The sequence below is a fragment of the Girardinichthys multiradiatus genome, chromosome 9, assembly GCF_021462225.1.
Source record: "Girardinichthys multiradiatus isolate DD_20200921_A chromosome 9, DD_fGirMul_XY1, whole genome shotgun sequence".
NCBI lineage: Eukaryota > Metazoa > Chordata > Actinopteri > Cyprinodontiformes > Goodeidae > Girardinichthys > Girardinichthys multiradiatus.
Window position 1 is genome coordinate 41,007,619 of NC_061802.1, and position 18,239 is coordinate 41,025,857.

Here is an 18,239-nt window from a genome sequence, read left to right on the forward strand (position 1 = left end):
TAAACATGACAATTTCATATTTTTGCTTTCAGAAATAGAATAAAGGTCTATTTCGACTGCAGGTGGTGGGAGAGGTGATTACTTATATTTTTTCCCACGTTGCTTGCATTTTAAAACCTAATAGGACACTCATGCCTATGACAATGGCTTACACTTAGTCCACCAGGCTACAGGAACTGGATAGCACTAGTGATACACACTTTACTGTTGCAGCATTTTATTATTGCTCACTCTTGTTAATATTCACACTGAAACAGTGTTATTATTCCAGAAGAACTGTAATTGGTTTAAAGAAAACAAACACTGTGCGTTTCCACCGCAGCTTAGAGTGTTGAAATAGTGCAGCTGACCCTTTGTACTCCTGCAACGGCACTGCAGAGATCACAGGATGTATGCCGTTCCTGTTCACTCATGCAAACATCAGGGTGCTACTGGAATCCAGCAAACTTTAGTCATTTGGATCGTATCAACATGACTGAATATTTTAATGGGGCAAATAATTGCATATTTATTAGCCATAATGTGCTGATAAAGGTAGCGACAGGACCCCATCCTAGGTTTTATTAGATGTGAGCAGCAAAGTCCCAGTAAACTCTCACCTGTTTGACGTTGTAACCCGTCTTGGCGCTGGTCTCGATAAACATGACGCTCAGTTCTTTAGCCCTCTGCTCTCCTTCCTCGATTGTAATTTGTCTGCAAATATATGATAATTTTAATCAATATATGGCAGAATCTAGACACAAAACAGCAGTTAATACGTTACAAACCACAAATAAAAAGAGGCCATACCAGAACTCAGAATAAATCCTCATGTTATTTTAGGGAGGGGAGGAAACTATTGGTATAATTGGCTTGATTAAATACACTGTGTGAAAAGTTAATAATGGCAAATTCGCATCAAGTTCAAACGAACCAGGTGGTAATTGCTTGGTTCTTGCCGACATAAAAAGACAGTATCAGGTTTCTGTGAACACAGATTGCTGCAGGCCTACAGACTTTGCAGGCCGAGAATCCAGCTGGACCAGAGAGAGGAAAGGATAAAATACACCAGCTACTGCTCTTTTGGGAAACCCTCATGCAACCATCATGTTGTTTTTCTTCTTCTCAACACAAAACGCATGTACATTTAAAGCTAACTGATGCCTATCCCATAAATAGAACAGCATTAAATGAAACGGATACTTCTGGCTTTCTCTAACAATGCCTTTGCATCACAGCTCAGAGCAGAGTAATTCCGCCCCTATAAGACAGTAAAAGAAGTCTGTGCAACACAAACAGGAAACGTTGCATTAGAGATGCTTTTACATAATATCGCCAACTGATAGAGTTACACCATTACTACGACTTTTTCTGGACACGTAGGTCTGAATCACAACCTAAACAGCTCTGCAGCTTATTTATCATCAGAGAGGCAGCTCTAGAGCAATTCCAGGATGAAAGTGCTGTCCTGGCAACATTCATGCACTGCAAAAAAAGTATCATTAAAAATGGTACAAAAATGTGACGTCGCCCTTTACTTGTTGCACTAATGATCCCATATGCTGAGCAGCATGATAACACAATTAAGGAGTATGAAGACGGTAATCGCAAACATTGTTTTATTTCTGGTTGACTTCCTGGGACCATTTGATTCTTCAAACGCTTATGTCATCATTGACCACTCAGAATAACTTAACAGAACATGGCAATGAGTCTGAGAGTGTTTTCACATTCAGCCACTAGAGGCTCAGCACCCTGAGAAAGGGTCAGGACCTGCAAAGATGATATTTGCAGCACAAGTTTGCAGAGGGAACCCTGTAAAATCATTTTAAAACCAGTCTTTATAGCCCTGCAGTAAGAACATTATGAGTCTGAGCTGAATGAAAGAAGAGTCTATTAAAGCTATTCTGGCTCTATAGTAGAAAGGCAAAGAGAAATCGGCTGGTAATGGGAATCGGACGATTTGTGACTTGGTCAGCCCTGGCCGGTGACCAGCTAGTTGGAAAAATACGAACATCCCATGTTTTTTTGAACTCTGAATACACTGTGCTAAGCACCATTAGCATGGGCTGACAATAACTCTTTCATATGGACAATGTTCCGTAGGGAAGAAAAGTGAATATTAGCGGTTTTCAGTATGTATTTAAAATGAATTCAAAGAAAGCTTAATAGCGTACGAAATATTCTAAATGGGTTATCTTTTCCACGGCTTCAACAGATCGTTCATGCTGAAAAAATAAGAGAGATTCTGAGCAGAAAACAGGAAGGCTGAGTAGAATACAACAAAGTTGCTCTGTTCAATAATTTTGAGCTACCAGCATCAGTGTTTGAAACATGCTGGATTTGTCAGCCTTTTGCAGACCTCGAAGGTAAGGTCAGGATCAACTTTCTCTAGAATAAAAACACAGATTGTTGCTGCGCGAGTTACTAATATAGGTTGCTAAAGACAGCTTAAAATGTAAACACTGTAATCATTTTGTTATACTGTAAGCTTGCTTACAGTTTAATATCCATCCAATCTGACTGATGTTGAGACATTTTTGTAAAGAACTGGCAAATATTTCAGCCATAGATGTCCACAGCTGAAAGAGACATCTACTACAACACATGTCTTAACACCAAGTGTTGACTCAAAGGAGGAAAATACTAATTCACACCCGTCTTTCAGATTTTTATGTCAAGGAAATCATGTAAATTTTCTTTTCCCTTCACAATTACGCACTCCTTTGTGTTATACATAGACATTCTGTGGAAGTCATTTGACAAACATGATATGGTAGTTGTATGATCTGTCTAAATTCATCTTAATAATCCATTTGTTCATCGGAAGAAAAGATATTTCACAAATTTTTCAAAATCTAAAAATAAACTGCGAAAGACACCTTGTAGTTGTATTGTGGCAGTAGTTTTATACAATAAAAAGAAAAGGGAAACATGAAAATGCAACGAGTTGACCACCGTCAAGCTTGTTCCTGTCAGTGTGCAGCTCATCAGGCTCTGCTTGGCTGCTGCCTCCTGCTGTATGGTGCACACCAGATTTCCCACATGCTGAGCTCCAGTAGATCTGCAGCTCCTAGACTGTGTATACTCCCCTAAGCACTGCGCATTGTGAAAAGCTCCACCACACCCCAGTGAACAAAACCAAAACAAAGAGACCAGCTCAAATGCTTTGTGGCACTTTATATACGAATTCTATTGCACTGCTACATACTTCAAAATAATTAGCTAATTTTAGGATGGTATTTAAAGAGGAATTAAAAGGAAGCCACATACAGATGATGTGACAAAAAGGTGCCACAGAAAAAAACTAATATGGTCATAATTTAATCCTAATCTGTGATACAGAAATCTGCCCCTCCCACACATTTTGGCTGACATGTAACTGGGATTTTCTAATTCACCTGGTGTGGAACAAGAAGCTGAACGCACCTCAAACCTTTGCACAAATGTTCCCATCAGCATTGTTTTCTTAGACTAAGGTGGCTTTCCTCTGCAGGACGTAAGGAATATGCACATTATTAGGATTTAGAATGATTGGATAAGAAAACATTTGCTTCAACTACAGCACTAATGGGCCATTAGAATTGTTCTGCATTGATTGAGGTAAACATCTGTCAGTTTGTCCAGTTCACACAGCAACAAGGCTCATTTCCCTTCACAAAGGAGAGGATTAAGGGAGGAAGCTCATGTGGTCTCAATGCAGTAAACAGCATTTATTTCTTTGCTGTGGAAGATTAACCGGGGCTTTAATATTCAGGCCACATTGAGAGCCAACTAAACTACAGCTGAGATAAATTAACCATGAAAAATTAAAACATTTCAGCAAGTTTAAGACCTCTTTCAAAAGAGGAACTGATTAAATTAAACAGCTCACTTTATTAATGTTGGTAAACATAATTACATTTTCTGTAATGGACATACATAAATAACCATAAGCAGTCTTCTTCTACCTACCCATTCTTTTTGCCATCTAAAACCAAAGGTTTTCATTCATCTTTTGTTACAGGTTTTCCCTGCTTTTATGGAAGTGGTGAACCTTTATTGGCTGCTCCAGTGACACACATCCAAGAAACTGCCGTCATCAGCATTTCTCCTGATTTCCTTTCAGTTTCTGACATACTGTGAAGTAAAATGCCAGGGGAATGTCTCTCTGCAGCTCCAACCTGTTGACCTCACCAGGGAAATTAATGCATTTTGTACCAATGAAATTGCTTCCATCAGCATGGCTCCATATTTCAGAGGAAGAATGTTCTAATAGAAGCACTATCCAGCATCAATAGAATACTAATGAGACAATATAGAGATATATGGAGAACTGTAAAGCATGAATCTAATAAAGATATATGTATGATGAAAAACTATCACATATGAACTACCATCCTATTACATACGTTTTCTTACTGATGCAGTGTTTATAGTCTAGCATCTATGGACTGCAACCAACTAAATATAGGACCAGTCAACACAGAAGTTTGAAAAATATCTGTAGACAGTTTTGGTCCAATATTGTTTGAAGACAAAAAGAAATGGCACAAAATGATGGACACTAGCATGTTCTGGCTAACACTCCTTTCCTAAAATGGCAAAACTCAAGGTTCTGTGCTTGGTTTTCTCTGTTTTATTGTTTATATTCTTCTCATTGGCCACATCCCCATCTCCACCAAATCAACTATCACACAACCCACTCTATTCTTACCAACTGCCACAGATATTAAACCATGGATGAAGCCAATTTTTACTGAATCAAGTGCAACAAATCCAACACATTGGCTGTTGATACATTTATCACATACTGACTCAATAACTGCAACAGCATACCTAATGCACATGACTTAAAATCCTCTTTCTAACTTGGGCTGCACGGTGGCGCAGTTGGTAGCACTGTTGCCTTGCAGCAAGAAGGTCCTGGGTTCGATTCCCGGCCTGGGGTCTTTCTGCATGGAGTTTGCATGTTCTCTCTGTGCATGCGTGGGTTCTCACCGGGTACTCCGGCTTCCTCCCACAGTCCAAAGACATGCCTGTTAGGTTAATTGGTAACTCTAAATTGCCCTTAGGTGTATGAATGAGTGTGTGTGTGATTGTTTGTGTGTTGCCCTGCGATGGACTGGCGACCTGTCCAGGGTGTACCCCGCCTCTCACCCATAGACTGCTGGAGATAGGCACCAGCTCCCCCGTGACCCACTATGGAATAAGTGGTAGAAAATGACTGACTGACTCAATCATCATTTTCTTATTTCTAAGCAGGTGGTCTGACTCCTATGAGAATCTGCTGAGTTTCACACCACAACAATAAAACTACATTTAATTTATCCAATAAAGCTAATGACTGTATTCATTACAGAATGTGATTATGTAGTTGCAGTAAGTTCCAAGTACTACTTGGATTGTAACATTAAATTCATATCTACATTAATCTTGAGGTAATTGTTTTCATTTTATTGGTACACAGGTGTATCCTGCAGAAAAAAAACATCTAAACACTGCATTGTGTAAATGCAGCCAGTATTGTTAATGTTGCACCTCATAGTTGCCAAGGCGTCAGGACCCAAAGAGAGATGCTGAAGTTAGATGGCAGGCTGGGCCGTATCTACATACCTCTTGTCTGCCAAGTCTGTTTTATTGCCAACAAGCATGATGATGACATCACTTCCTCTCTCCGTTCTCACATCGTCAATCCATTTTGATGTCTGCTGGAAGGAATTGACATCTGTAGAGATATAGCAGAGTAAAATGACACCAAACAGCTGAAGTGATAAATGATGCAGCAACACCAACCCCCCTATTGCTGTTCTTACAGCCACTATTAACATCTGTAATAATGACTAACATGATAATTATTGAAACTGCTGGAAGGAAAGTGACTGTTACAAAGTGTTAAAACTTTGGGACTCATAACGTGGTCCTTATCACCTTAGTGTGTGATTTCATAACAACAAAATAACAACTAAATTAGTAGAGTGCCCTGCAAAAGTATTTATATCCATCCATCCATCCGATCGAATGTTTCTCCAGAGCTTTCTCACCAACCTGTCTGCTATGCTCCTTGTTCTTAATGATGTTCTAACTAATGGTCTCCAACAAGCCTCAGAGTCCTTTATAGAATGGATGGATGTATAATGAGCCTAACACAGGTGGACTCAATTAGGTGACTTCTGAAGGCAGTTGGTTATACTTAATTTTAGGGGTATCAGATTTAACTGCCTCATTTTTCAGGTTTATTTGGAAAGAATTTTGAAAACCAAGCAAACCAACTTTGTGTTGGTGTATCACGTAAAGATACATTGAATTATGTTTATCATGTTTATTAATATTCCCATGAAATGTGAAAAGGTTCAAGGGGCATTAATAGTTTTGCAAGGCAGTAGTTGACATGGTATAATACAAACAGTACTGGAGCTCAAGTTAAGTTAAACTAAAGATCCAGCTTTGCTGCATCTTCTTGAACAATCCATTTAACTGGCAGTACTGACTGCCTGTTAGACATACTGAGGGTTGTTTCATATTCGTGGACAGAGATAAAAGATGTAATCTCTTTTCCAAAGCAAACATCAAACACAGAATGCAAAAACAGATTTTTCCTGGAAACATTATGAGGCAAGTTTTCTTCTGTAGCTTATTCCCCATTGAACCATCTGACATTGGTCTACAGCTTGCACTTGGCTACATTCTAAATCCCTCCGTACAAAACATTTGTCAAGAAATATATAAAAACTATTCTGCAGTATAAATACATGTATATCTAGCAATATTACAGATAGTCTGTGGTTGAGAGGTGTGGACCAGTATTCATTTAGACTCCAAATGATTGTAAGGAGCCTCAGCTGTAGGTACAGGATGAAAGGATAGTCAGTTAACCATTAACAGCAGAGAACACACAGCTGTGTAATGTTCATTATAGGAAATTACTACATACGTCCTTAATTCAAAGGTCACACAGAAACCAACTGCCTCATCTTGTTGTCTTTAATGAAGGTTTTACAGCCAATTGAATCAATGGGATAAATTACTTTTATCTTGTCTATTCACATTGCTTTCATGGTTTGGCTCAAACTTGGCAAAAAACTGGTGTTATTTCTTCATAAAACTACAGAAGGGGTGACAGGTGTACTTAACATTTTACAGTGACTGTATGTTTAATTTAGTTACCAGTAGAAAGGGTTAAGAGCTTAAATGGAGGTAATATGGTCACAGAGATGAATCAAAGACACAGAACGAGGAGAATAATGTGATAAAAGCTCACAGAAAATGCTGAAATTATCAGATACTTTAGACAAGAATAGGAAGACAACAAGTCACTTAACATGATCAACTAAGGACAGCCATTTTTCTCCATGGCAATTTCAGTTACCTCTAATTATACTCTGCTTTTTGGGATCAAGGATGTTCAGGAATGCTGAGGAAAAAAAACCAAAATCATCTCTCTCAATTAGAAAATGTAAAACTAGTTTTCTTAGTTTCAAATGGGGAATGTGAATGGCTTGGGGTGCAACAATACATCCAGCTCAGGGTGGGCTTTTGGCTTTTAAGTTTGATAAATCATGAACTCTGTTTAAATAATTTAAAATCATCGGTTTTCTATATTTGTCTAATTCTAAGGTGGTTCTGATCCTGAAAAACAATCTGTTCAGTCTCTGTCCAGTTCAGTATTATCCAGTTTAGGTCTGATAAACCAAATTAATTTAATTTTTTAAAAGAAGCATCCAGTACAGTCTAGACTCATTAAATATCTGTAACAGAGCCCTTTAGTTTAGCACAGACAAGAAGCTCCCCAGCAGATGACAATTTTAGCTAAATTAATGTCTAATGGTTAGCCAGTCACAGTGTCTCAGGGTGCTTATAAATTATCCGTAACTTGGAGGGGGATATTTGGAGACTTAACTTTGTCCCATAATGGTGGAGTCTTCTTCAGAGCTGCTAAGTGTTGTAGGCTAGCGCAGTATTCAGTCTTTATTCGTCAACTCTGTCAACACAACAGGTCAACTCAACAACTGCTTAATTTCTTATTTCAAAGTAAGAGTCTAAACAGCGATACAGGGTGTCAAAGTTCAAGCAACTACCTTCATATCCAACCCCAATATTGGCTTACACAAGAAATGTAGACATGTTAATACTGCAAGATCTCATTACACAAGATATTATTACACAGAATGTGACAAAGTTTAAAGGCAGTCAAAAAGGCAGTGAAACGGCAGTCAGGCCGTTGAAAACATAATACTAATGGGTAAAAGGTAAAAAAAAAGATAAAGGGGTGATATAGCAAATCAAAGATTTAAGTAGAAATCAAAGTAGAAATGACCGCCTTATATTTCTGTCCTTTAGAATATTTAATATAAGAAAAACAAGCTATTAAATAAAGCAGTTTTCCTTTATCAAAAGATGGAAAATGGTTAAAACACATTCCAGACCTTTCCAAACTTTTAGACTGTATAGGAATCCTATAGTACCTTCTGTAAAAAAAACAATCTGCAGTCAAACCCTTGAGCTTCTCTTACATTAAACTACAAAATTGTCTCTAAGGAAATTTCACCGAGTTACGAATGCTTCCAAATAATTCTGATAGTTCCACTCTTAGTTTTAGTGAGAACACAATGTGAACCTTCAGTAAAATCCACGGTGTGTGACAGAAAACACAACCTCTAAAGGACTCAACTAAGGAACAAAGAGTAAAATGCAAAAGCTTTCATCAAGGGCACTGACTTGTAATGTCGTAGACCACCACGGCCACAGTGGAGTCCCGTATATAACTGGGGATGAGGCTTCTGAAGCGCTCTTGTCCTGCTGTGTCCCAGAGCTGCAACCTCACCTGGGGTTCAGAGAGAGAGAGCTGAGGAAGGGAAGATTATTGAGACAGTCAGAGAGCCTGGAAACAGCTGGCTCCCTTCAGACACACTCAGCCACTGATAACACACTAAAGCAAGCACAATAGAGGATTCACAACAGGCTTTATTCAGACGAAGAGATACTTCATTTCCAAGGTTGTACTGCTTTTTAAGATGAGCTGACAGGAAAACAGCAGATTTCATCGTATCCACCTACACTGCACAAAAAGATGACAAGCTGTTCCCTCAGCACTGCTCAACAGTGTGAATGCATACACATTATTGGTAAGAATAACACCACGAAACCATCTATGGAAACAGCTGTTACAGCTACTACAGTCTGAACATAAACCCAACATGTCCCATCTCTGTTATAACATTAATCAGATGTAACGAAGGTCCTTACCGTTCGATCCTCCAAGTACATTGTTTTGGACAGGAAGTCAATTCCAATAGTTGCCTGAAAAGGAAAGATATCAACAAACCACCATCACTAAATCTACTTTAAAGATTATGAATAGGCAACGGAATAATGCATGTAATAAATACAATTCACAGAAAAAGGCAGGGCTCTGACATTTAAAAAAAAATCAGTAACAAGCAGCTGTTACACAAAGAGTTACTCTGCAGAGATTCTGATTAAATAACCAAAACAAATACATAAAGCAGTTAGTAGATTTGAAATGCTCTTTACACTCAGCTGGGTTGTTTACAATCATGGCTCTTCTCTTCTTCATCATCTACTTATGTATGGCAATAGCAATCTATTCATTCCTTTTATTGTGTCATAAGGCAGACGGCAGTGTTCTTCCTCAAGGCATGTTTACTTTCCGCTTCCAAGCCCACGGCTTTTTTGCTTTGCTGCCTGTCATGATCTCATCAGCTGCTGCAGCTCTGATGAACCCAAACCGAGAAATCAATGCTAAACCGCAGATCACTGCACTGTTTGTCAGAGCTATTCGTTTAGAAAAATGTGGGAATATACAAACGCTGTTTTATGATTAAAAGTAAGCAACAGGATCAGAAGGAAAAACCCTGTGTGTCATTCCTATGTAGTCCATAACAACAGCATTCTGTTCATTCTGTTGCAGCTAAAACCTTACTTAAACGCTTAATATTCTGTTAGACAGCATTCCCAAATGTAAGGAAATGGAGCCAGCTGGTAAAGGCAGATGTGGTCTGTGTGCTTTTCATGTAGCACTCTGAGAAGTTTGCAGCTACGGTGTATAGGTATGGTGACAAGCCTGACCCAGACCTGTGCAGCCAGCTCCAGCTGCTTGCTTAAAGTCTGTGTGACCCTGGATGTCTGCAAACTGCAGCATAATCTAGCTGGAGTCTGTGTTACAGATGGCCGACAGGTTCAGTAATACTGCAGAACATTCTGCTAAAGATGCTGATTTCTTTCAATACTTCTCTTAAACTACTTTCCTGAAAAGGGGGAACGTCTATTCAGGTTCAGTGCTCGATTTGTACGAACCAAAGAATATGCTGGTAAACAGATGTATATGCCTTGTTTCTTTCTGTTGGACAATTCAGGAGGGTGCCCACTGCCCACTTTGATGGAACTGAGCATCAGCAGCTCGATCACGCACTTGTTTCCTTGGCGATGCCAGCAACCACACTGAACTAATTCAGAGTCTGGAAAGGAGACAGGATGTCATTTATACTCTTCCATTAGCCTCAGGCACATGAAGCACTGCTGGGATCAAACTACACAGGTTTAAAATGAAAAATAAAATACTGAACACAGGACGGAATTCCAAAAGAAGAACAATTAAAAAATGAAATCAAAATTGTAGCATAGCAAGCATATTAAATACAAATACTGTATATTTGTAAAGCATAAAGCACCATTTCGATAGCATACTATAGAAGACTAGAACATATTTGACAAATAATGGCTACAGGGTTTTTTTTCGAAAATGTACAACACAAAACATATAAAAGATCAATTCTAAATTTAATAGTATATTTATTATTGTTATACCAGCTTCAAGATAATACAAAACATTAAGTTGATGTTTTAGGAGAATAATAGAGATCTTCTAGGTTCTGAACTGCTTTAAGTATAGAGCCCACAGGCTGCCATACAGGCAGAAATGAGACGATGTGAAATTACTGATGCTCCTGATTGATTTTTAACAAGCACATAATGTTAGAAGACTGGCCATGCATGCCCCACCCATTCTGCTGCCAACTAGGTCTAACGTTGTCCTTACTAGTTAGGGGTGGCTTCAATAACCGTTTATCCCCAGGCCTTTTAAAAATGTTAAATATTAAGATTGTGAGAAGTGAAATGGACATTTATTTACTGCTGTTGGACTCCATAGTGAGAGACGTTTAGAACAAAACCTACCTTCAGAGGGATGTCATTTGGAAGGAGGTTTTCTCTGTTTAAACCAAAGCCATTTAGTTTGGTTTCATTCCTGACTGCTGAAGGGAAATTGAACAACATGACAAGATGGTAAGAGCTGTTTGAGACCTCCAGAAGGAAGACTGTGGCTACTATTGAGTCTGGTAAGGGATTTAAAGAGATCTCAAAATTATATTAAATCAGACATTTTAGTGTCCTGAAAACACTCTACAGGTGGAGGACATTCAAAACAGCTGCCATCATCCCCAAGTCTGGCCATCCAAGCAACTTCATCCTAAAAGCAGACCGCTAAATGCTGAAAGAAGTCTCCAAAAATTTTCTTATGGCCCAACAGCAGGCTCTTGCTAACTGTGATATGAAATGCCATGTCTGTGTAGTCTCTTCCTGATTGCACAAAGACCACAACTTGAATGTCTAATAGGTGTCCTAATTCTTCCACATCAGCAAATTGCAAATGAGCTCCCTGTGTGCTGCTGTGCATGTGGAGAATAAATGTTTTCACGACATTTCCATAAATAATTCTTACAATTAAACTTGATTGAAAATGCAACTTGTTAGAAAGAATGAAGGTACTGTGTCATTTGGTTGTTTAGTTAGCTCACATCATCACCCTCTTCCTAAGGTCATAATTCACAGAGATTGTAAGTGGAACCATCTCAGAAGGAACTGTGGCACCTAGATGTATGCTGGTTCACATGTCTGGTAAGCAGCTGACTGCTGGTTGGATGTTGCAGATAGTCCAGCTAACATTAGACAGAAAGGAAAGAACAGTAAAAGCCATTAATAACAATAAATGAAAGATATAGATAACATTATCATAACTGTGGTAAACAAAATATGACACTGGTTTAATAGAAGTAGGCACAATTACAGAGCATTACAGTTCCCCACTAGTCTGAATTTAACTGAGCGTGCCATAATGCCAAATTGCTAACATCAAGTAGGACTTTATGACTACACAAAAACCCTATTTGACTGAGTTCAGCTACACAAATTCTGCTTTTATCTAAGCAGAAAATGAAAATCTTCCATCAGCTCTGTTCCTGGCAGGACTTTCAAGGTCCTCCATCTAGCAGGAGCACTGTTAAACCGCACGCTCCAGAGTAACAGAGAGCCCAGAGGCATCTGCTCACAGCGCTGGCTTTAACAGCTCATTAAAACACAGAACATGGTTCATCTGAGGTTTGTTGCCAGCACTGGTTAGGAGAGTAAATCTGTCCATGAACAAATCCCCTTTCATAGACAGCAGGTGGTTTAGAATAAACATCTGAAATAAATTAAACTCCTTGGAACCTTGAACAGCACTAAGTAAGAACAGGGCAGTTTTTGAACTGCTGCGTTTGATTTATATTTATCGAGTCGAGTGCATAGATTTTTCTCCACTGCAGCAAAAGCTCAAGATAAAAAAATTATTCAACACATAATCATTGTGGTGGTAAGGTTAAAAGAGCGAGAAAGTATGCTCATACTTAGGCTTGAGCTGGTTACCCGTGTTAAGGCATGCCAAGGATTTTAAAAAGTTAGTTACAAAACCAGAAAATCATACGATTCCTTAGGTTTAAAGTGAAGAAATCCACCATTACAGGATTTTCTTTTGCTGATATAGATTCTTAAAACTCAGGACTGAGTTATTAGTATGCCAATAATATTAGTCAACCTCTATTATGGTCCTTTTAATCAGATGTCAGAGAAATGGCAGAAGAGACTAGAGTTTTCTATGGCTGTATATAGCATATAGGAGGGGTCCCCATCCACGGGCCGTAGACTGGTATCACTTTCTTGACAATGTAAAATAACCAGAAACATCAGTGAACCTCCATCAGGGCTCTTGACAAGTAGGAAGATATCTACAGTGACTTGCAAACGTATTCACCCCCTTGGCATTTTTCATGTTTTGTTGCTGCACAACCTGAAACTAAAATGGATTGTTTGAGAATTTGCATCATTTACAAAACATGCCTACAACTTTGAAGATATATTTATTATTCATTGTGAAGCAAACAACAAATAGAACAAAATAGCAGAAATCTTCAGTGCACGTAACTATTCACCCCCCCTAAAGTCAGTACTTTGTAGCACCTCCTTTTGCAGTAAATCCAGCTGCTAGTCACTTTGGGTAAGTCTGTGATCTTGCCACATCTTGCCACTGGGCTCTTTGCCGATTCCTCAGGGAAAAACTGCTCCAGCTCCATCATATTGGATGGTTTTCACTTGTGAACAACAATCTTCAAGTATAGCCACAGATTGTCAATTAGATTGAGGTCTAAACTTTGACTAGGCCATTCCAACACATTTAAATGTTTCCCCTTAAACCACTCAAGTGCTTTAGCAGTATGCTTTGGGTCAGGAAGGTAAACCACAGTCCCAGTCTCCAATCACAGGCAGACTGACAGAGGTTTTGCTCAAGAATATACCTGTATTTTGCAACATCCATCTTTCTTTCAATACTGACCAGTTTCCCAGTCCCAGCTGCTGAAAAACATCCCCACAGAACGATGCTGCCAACACCATGTCTCACTGTGGGGATGGTGTTCTTGGGGTTATGGGATGTGTTGGGTTTGTGCCAGACATTGCATTTTCCTTGGTGGCTGAAAAGTTCAAATTTTAATCCCATGTGATTAGAGCACCTTTCTCCATACATTTGACAAGTCGCCCACATGCCTTTTGACAAACTCAGAACCTGCCTTCCTTTTTTTTTTTTTAACACCATGTTGTGTTTTTTTTTTTGGCCACTCCTCCATAAAGCAGATACTCCGGTCTCTTAATGCCCTCCTTGCCCGGTCTGGGAGTTTGCATGGGTGGTGCATTTCTGCAGTTGAATTTTTTTCAGGCAAATTTATGCAGTAGAATTTATGCAGGTGAAATTTTTGCTGGCAAATTTTAAGCACAAAAAAAAAAAAAAAATCACATACATAATTGCACAGGATAGAAATTCAGTGTTACAAATTCATGTCTGAAAAATGTCTGATTCTATTGAGACTATTTTACTTTCATATGATGCCTCTTGCTTAAGTTTACTGAGTCAACAATAAAACAGGATCTCAAAAGTTAAGTTGACATATTCAAACATGTACCCTGGCAAGTAAAGAAATATGAGGCCTGCTTTTCCCTTAATAACAGAATAATGCACTGAAATAACCCATTTCAGTCAGTGTATAAAATGCCCAGTAAATAATAGAAAATGTTTGCAACAAAGAGCAGTTGATTATTTGGGGTGAACAGACAGATGAAATCACAGGCTGGTGGCCAGGCTTAACTGACAGCTCCAACACAACTGACAAAAGCATTGAGCCTCCAGGGACCTCTGAGCCCTTTAACATGTGCTGCCAGGCAGCAAGGACGCCTGTCTCCATCTCTCTCGGCTGGATGGCCGCTTGATAGGAGACTGCTGCTTTAGAAGGAGCAAATGTGGCTCGCCTCACTGACATCCTCCTGCTGCCTAAGTTGCTGCCACGCTCAGTTTCATCTCTCTGATGGCCGTCGGTCACCAAATATACTATTGCTCCTCTTTCAAATGAATCGACTACATCTGCTCAACTGTCTAAACTTGACAAACATGAAATCAAAACACCCACGGACGATCCTGTATGCAAAGCTGGAAACCATGACTGCATAAATCTCTAAATCAGGATAGGTTTGTCTCCTGTGGGCTCTATTCAAATCAATTTTCAACCCTCATTGGGCTAATATATCCTCCCCCTCTGAGCAGCTGCACAAACACTCACTGATCTGATGCCTGCTGCATTTTAATTAAAATGTAAAGGTCTCTGGAGTTGAGCCAGAAAAAGAGAGCAAAATCATTCACAGCCCTACCTGTCACTAAGAAAAGGGAGCTTCTGAGAATTTATGGAAAATTGAGTTTTAGTTTTGATCAATGCCAACAAAACAGAGGTGATGAAGCCTCAACTAAAGCACAAACCCACCTAGCCTGAGTATGATGTGAACAACATGGCTGTTTCTGGACAGGTAAGAGTCTTTTTTTAAACATACCTTTTCTTAAACAGCTCAAATGACATCCAACACAGTTACCACATTTCTCCCTGGCTGTTGTAGCCACAGCTGTGTGAGGCAAACATTGACATTAAACACGATATGAGCACTTCATGCAAGAAGCAGATGCTTTCTATCCAGCGCCAGTGGGCTCAGCAGGCTGCCGGACCTTCTGTCCCTTCAGGTCTCATTACTTCCAGACCTTTGCAGAATGCCATTTATCTGGGAAAGCAAGTTCCCACACACTTCTTATGATGATTACATTAAATGTTGGCTTGGATGGCTAATACATATCTAAACTGAAATTTATTCAGCACCACTTAGCCTGGAAATTACCACAACCGCCTTGGGGCAAGATCAACTGCAGGCCACCCACACTGGCCCAAATGCATTAATACCCAAGAGTGTGCTACTCTTGAGAATGACGCAGACATAACTGACATTCATAAATGTATTAATCTAACTTTGGTGGGGTGGAAGATACTGTATTATATTGTACTGTAAATGAGACTTGTGATTTAAACAGTTTTAATGACCTCTGAGAAACAGTCCAGAGTAGGGCTGCACGATATTAGCTAAACATGTGATATGAAATAATGTTGGCGAATGGCATAAGGATATGATTTATGATAAGCAAACAAATACTTAACTAAATAGTATAAATAGTGCTCCTGCAAACATAAACCCATGATAGAGACTTTCTAGATACTGGAAAAATAATAAATTCATTATTTCCATTTTCAATAAGACCATGTTGTAGAAAGGTCAACATCTGCTTTTTGACAATAAAAAAACTCATCAGTTTCTTATTGACTAGCCCAAAACATCTTAGTGCCTAAATAACCAACCATATCACCAGTTATATTACTTCCATGTTAATTATTTAATTAGCAGATTTACTGCGTCCAAGTTGTTCTTTGCAATGCTGACATTTTGTATCTTTATATTGAAACAGTAACTTTGAAATCTATTGCACAGCCCTTGTTCAGGGATCTCTCAGGTTATATGAAATGCTGGGTTAAAAGCCCCCCAACCCCATATGTTGCTGTGATCTGCCTGTCAGTCAGCCTTATATGTTGCCTGAAGGTGGAAAAAACAGGCTGCTTGCAAATGTATTCTGTAAAAAGGGTCACAACAGGGACAGATTATCAGCAATTTACAGTATTATAGGATTTCTTGAGTGATTCGAATGACTCATTTACAAAAAACAATCCTTGCAAAATCTGACTTGATGCTTTCTATGTGAGGTGCAATGATTGCAGTTTTCTGGCCGATTACCATATACCGATCTTTAAAAGCCTGAACTGCCAATTCCTATTTTGGCAGATACCGATTTTTTTTTTTTATTACAGACACTGCCTTGTGTTATAAGGTCACAATACACCTTCAAAGCTCCAATCTTATTTTATTCAAAAAAATTGTACAGTACCCGTGAAACAATACAAACTTGTTTTAATTGCACGGGGCAGTGCTCTCAAATATGAATGAAACGTTTAGAGCATTTTTCACATTTTAAAAAGAAACAAAACTTGCACAATACTTTAGACAAATAGGTCAGATTGGTGGATAAGATTGGCTTCACATGCATCGGCCGATCACTGATCTCCTAAAATTAAGGAAATCGGGGCCGATCAATCAGCCGGCCAATCAATCAGTGCACCCCTACTTTCTATAGCAGTTATTTGTTTGATGCTAATCCACAACATGCCTCTGTTTACATTAAGTTTAATGGAGGATGATGCAACACAAGAGACCCAAAAATTAATACCATAAACTATTAGAAATACCATAGACTATTTGAAATAATGTTTTGTAACAATACGTAACACAAAAGAAAGTCTGGTGGCTTTGATCATCTTTACAAACAAATTTCCTCCTCTTGACTCAAAGTACTTGTTTTCAGTAAACATCTACTAATTAGGCTACCACTGGCAACAATTGCCTGTTTTTGTTCAAATCTGATGGGTCCACAGTATGTATATTGTTCTTCTCATTCTCATATCATACACATGCAAAACTTACTTAGTTGAATTAATCTTAAATATATACACTCACTGATAAAAAAAAAAGTTAATCACTAAATTAGGTACCTGGAAAAGGTCTAATTTTGAGATGAATTTGTACACATCCAGACCAGCAATGAACATGTAGCACTACTATAATAGTATCAGAAGGTAAAGGTGGTAGCAACCCAAGTGAAGCACCATTGTTCCGAGCAGCTGCTAAGTGTCCAACAGTATAGAGGGTGAAAGTCACCAGACAGGGATAATGACCTATCGAGCATTCATAGCATTACCTGCACTTGACAGAGTTTAAAGTTACAGAAGTGACAGAGTTTCAATTAATTATGATCAGGCAAAGGAAGTTGTTCTACTTCAGATCGTTAGAATCAAGAGCAGGAAGCCTCCCTCTAAATTTGAACGTCATTGGCAAAAAGATACAGATTCTCAGCACCAAACCAGCATTCTATCAACAGAATAATATGTAAGAACTATGAATATGGTTTTCCTCACTGAAGGGATCAACACTGTGAATGAACACATATGGAAATCTGCACCAAACAAAAAAATTGAAAGAGAACTTTACCCTTTGCTGTGATGACTGAAATATTAACCTTGGACCGTCTCTCAATGAACCTCTGGGAAGTTCTTTTAAGACTCTTTAGAAAACCATTTCAAGTGACCACCTCATGAAACTCATGGAGAGAATACCAAGAGAGCAAAGCAGTCATCAAACCTTAGTGTGGCTATTTTGAAGAATCTAAAATATAAAAATGTTTAGTTATTTCATACTTTTTGTTTACTATATAACTCTATGTGTGTTCTTTAACAGTTTTGTTGCCTTTGGTGGGAATCTACAATGTAAATAGTCATGAAAAAAAGAGATACCCATTATGAGAAAGTGTATCTAAAATGTTCGACCGGTAGTGTACATGTAAAAGTAGACAGACAAATACTTTTGGCAATATAGTGCATGTCTGTCGCTGGGAGTGCAGCTGATATAATTTCAGACAGCAGACCTACAGAAGCATTGGGTGCTGGTCTGTCAGGGACTAGTTAAAAATGCTGATTGGAATT

General features: G+C 38.7%; 1 protein-coding gene across 4 annotated transcripts in view; it reads right to left on the reverse strand.

Annotated features, from left to right (window-relative positions):
- rab6ba (RAB6B, member RAS oncogene family a) overlaps nt 1–18,239 on the reverse strand; it is an 84,180-nt gene that overhangs the window by 15,748 nt on the left and 50,193 nt on the right. For 2 of the 4 annotated variants that reach the window (XM_047375077.1, XM_047375080.1), the window contains 4 exons: nt 9,205–9,258; nt 8,677–8,803; nt 5,575–5,686; nt 600–693 (listed from right to left, as the gene is read on the reverse strand). In XM_047375077.1, coding sequence (XP_047231033.1) covers nt 600–693; nt 5,575–5,686; nt 8,677–8,803; nt 9,205–9,258 — 387 coding nt within the window. The remainder of the gene's footprint in view (nt 1–599; nt 694–5,574; nt 5,687–8,676; nt 8,804–9,204; nt 9,259–18,239) is intronic. The other 2 variants (XM_047375079.1, XM_047375081.1) reach the window with 1 other exon arrangement.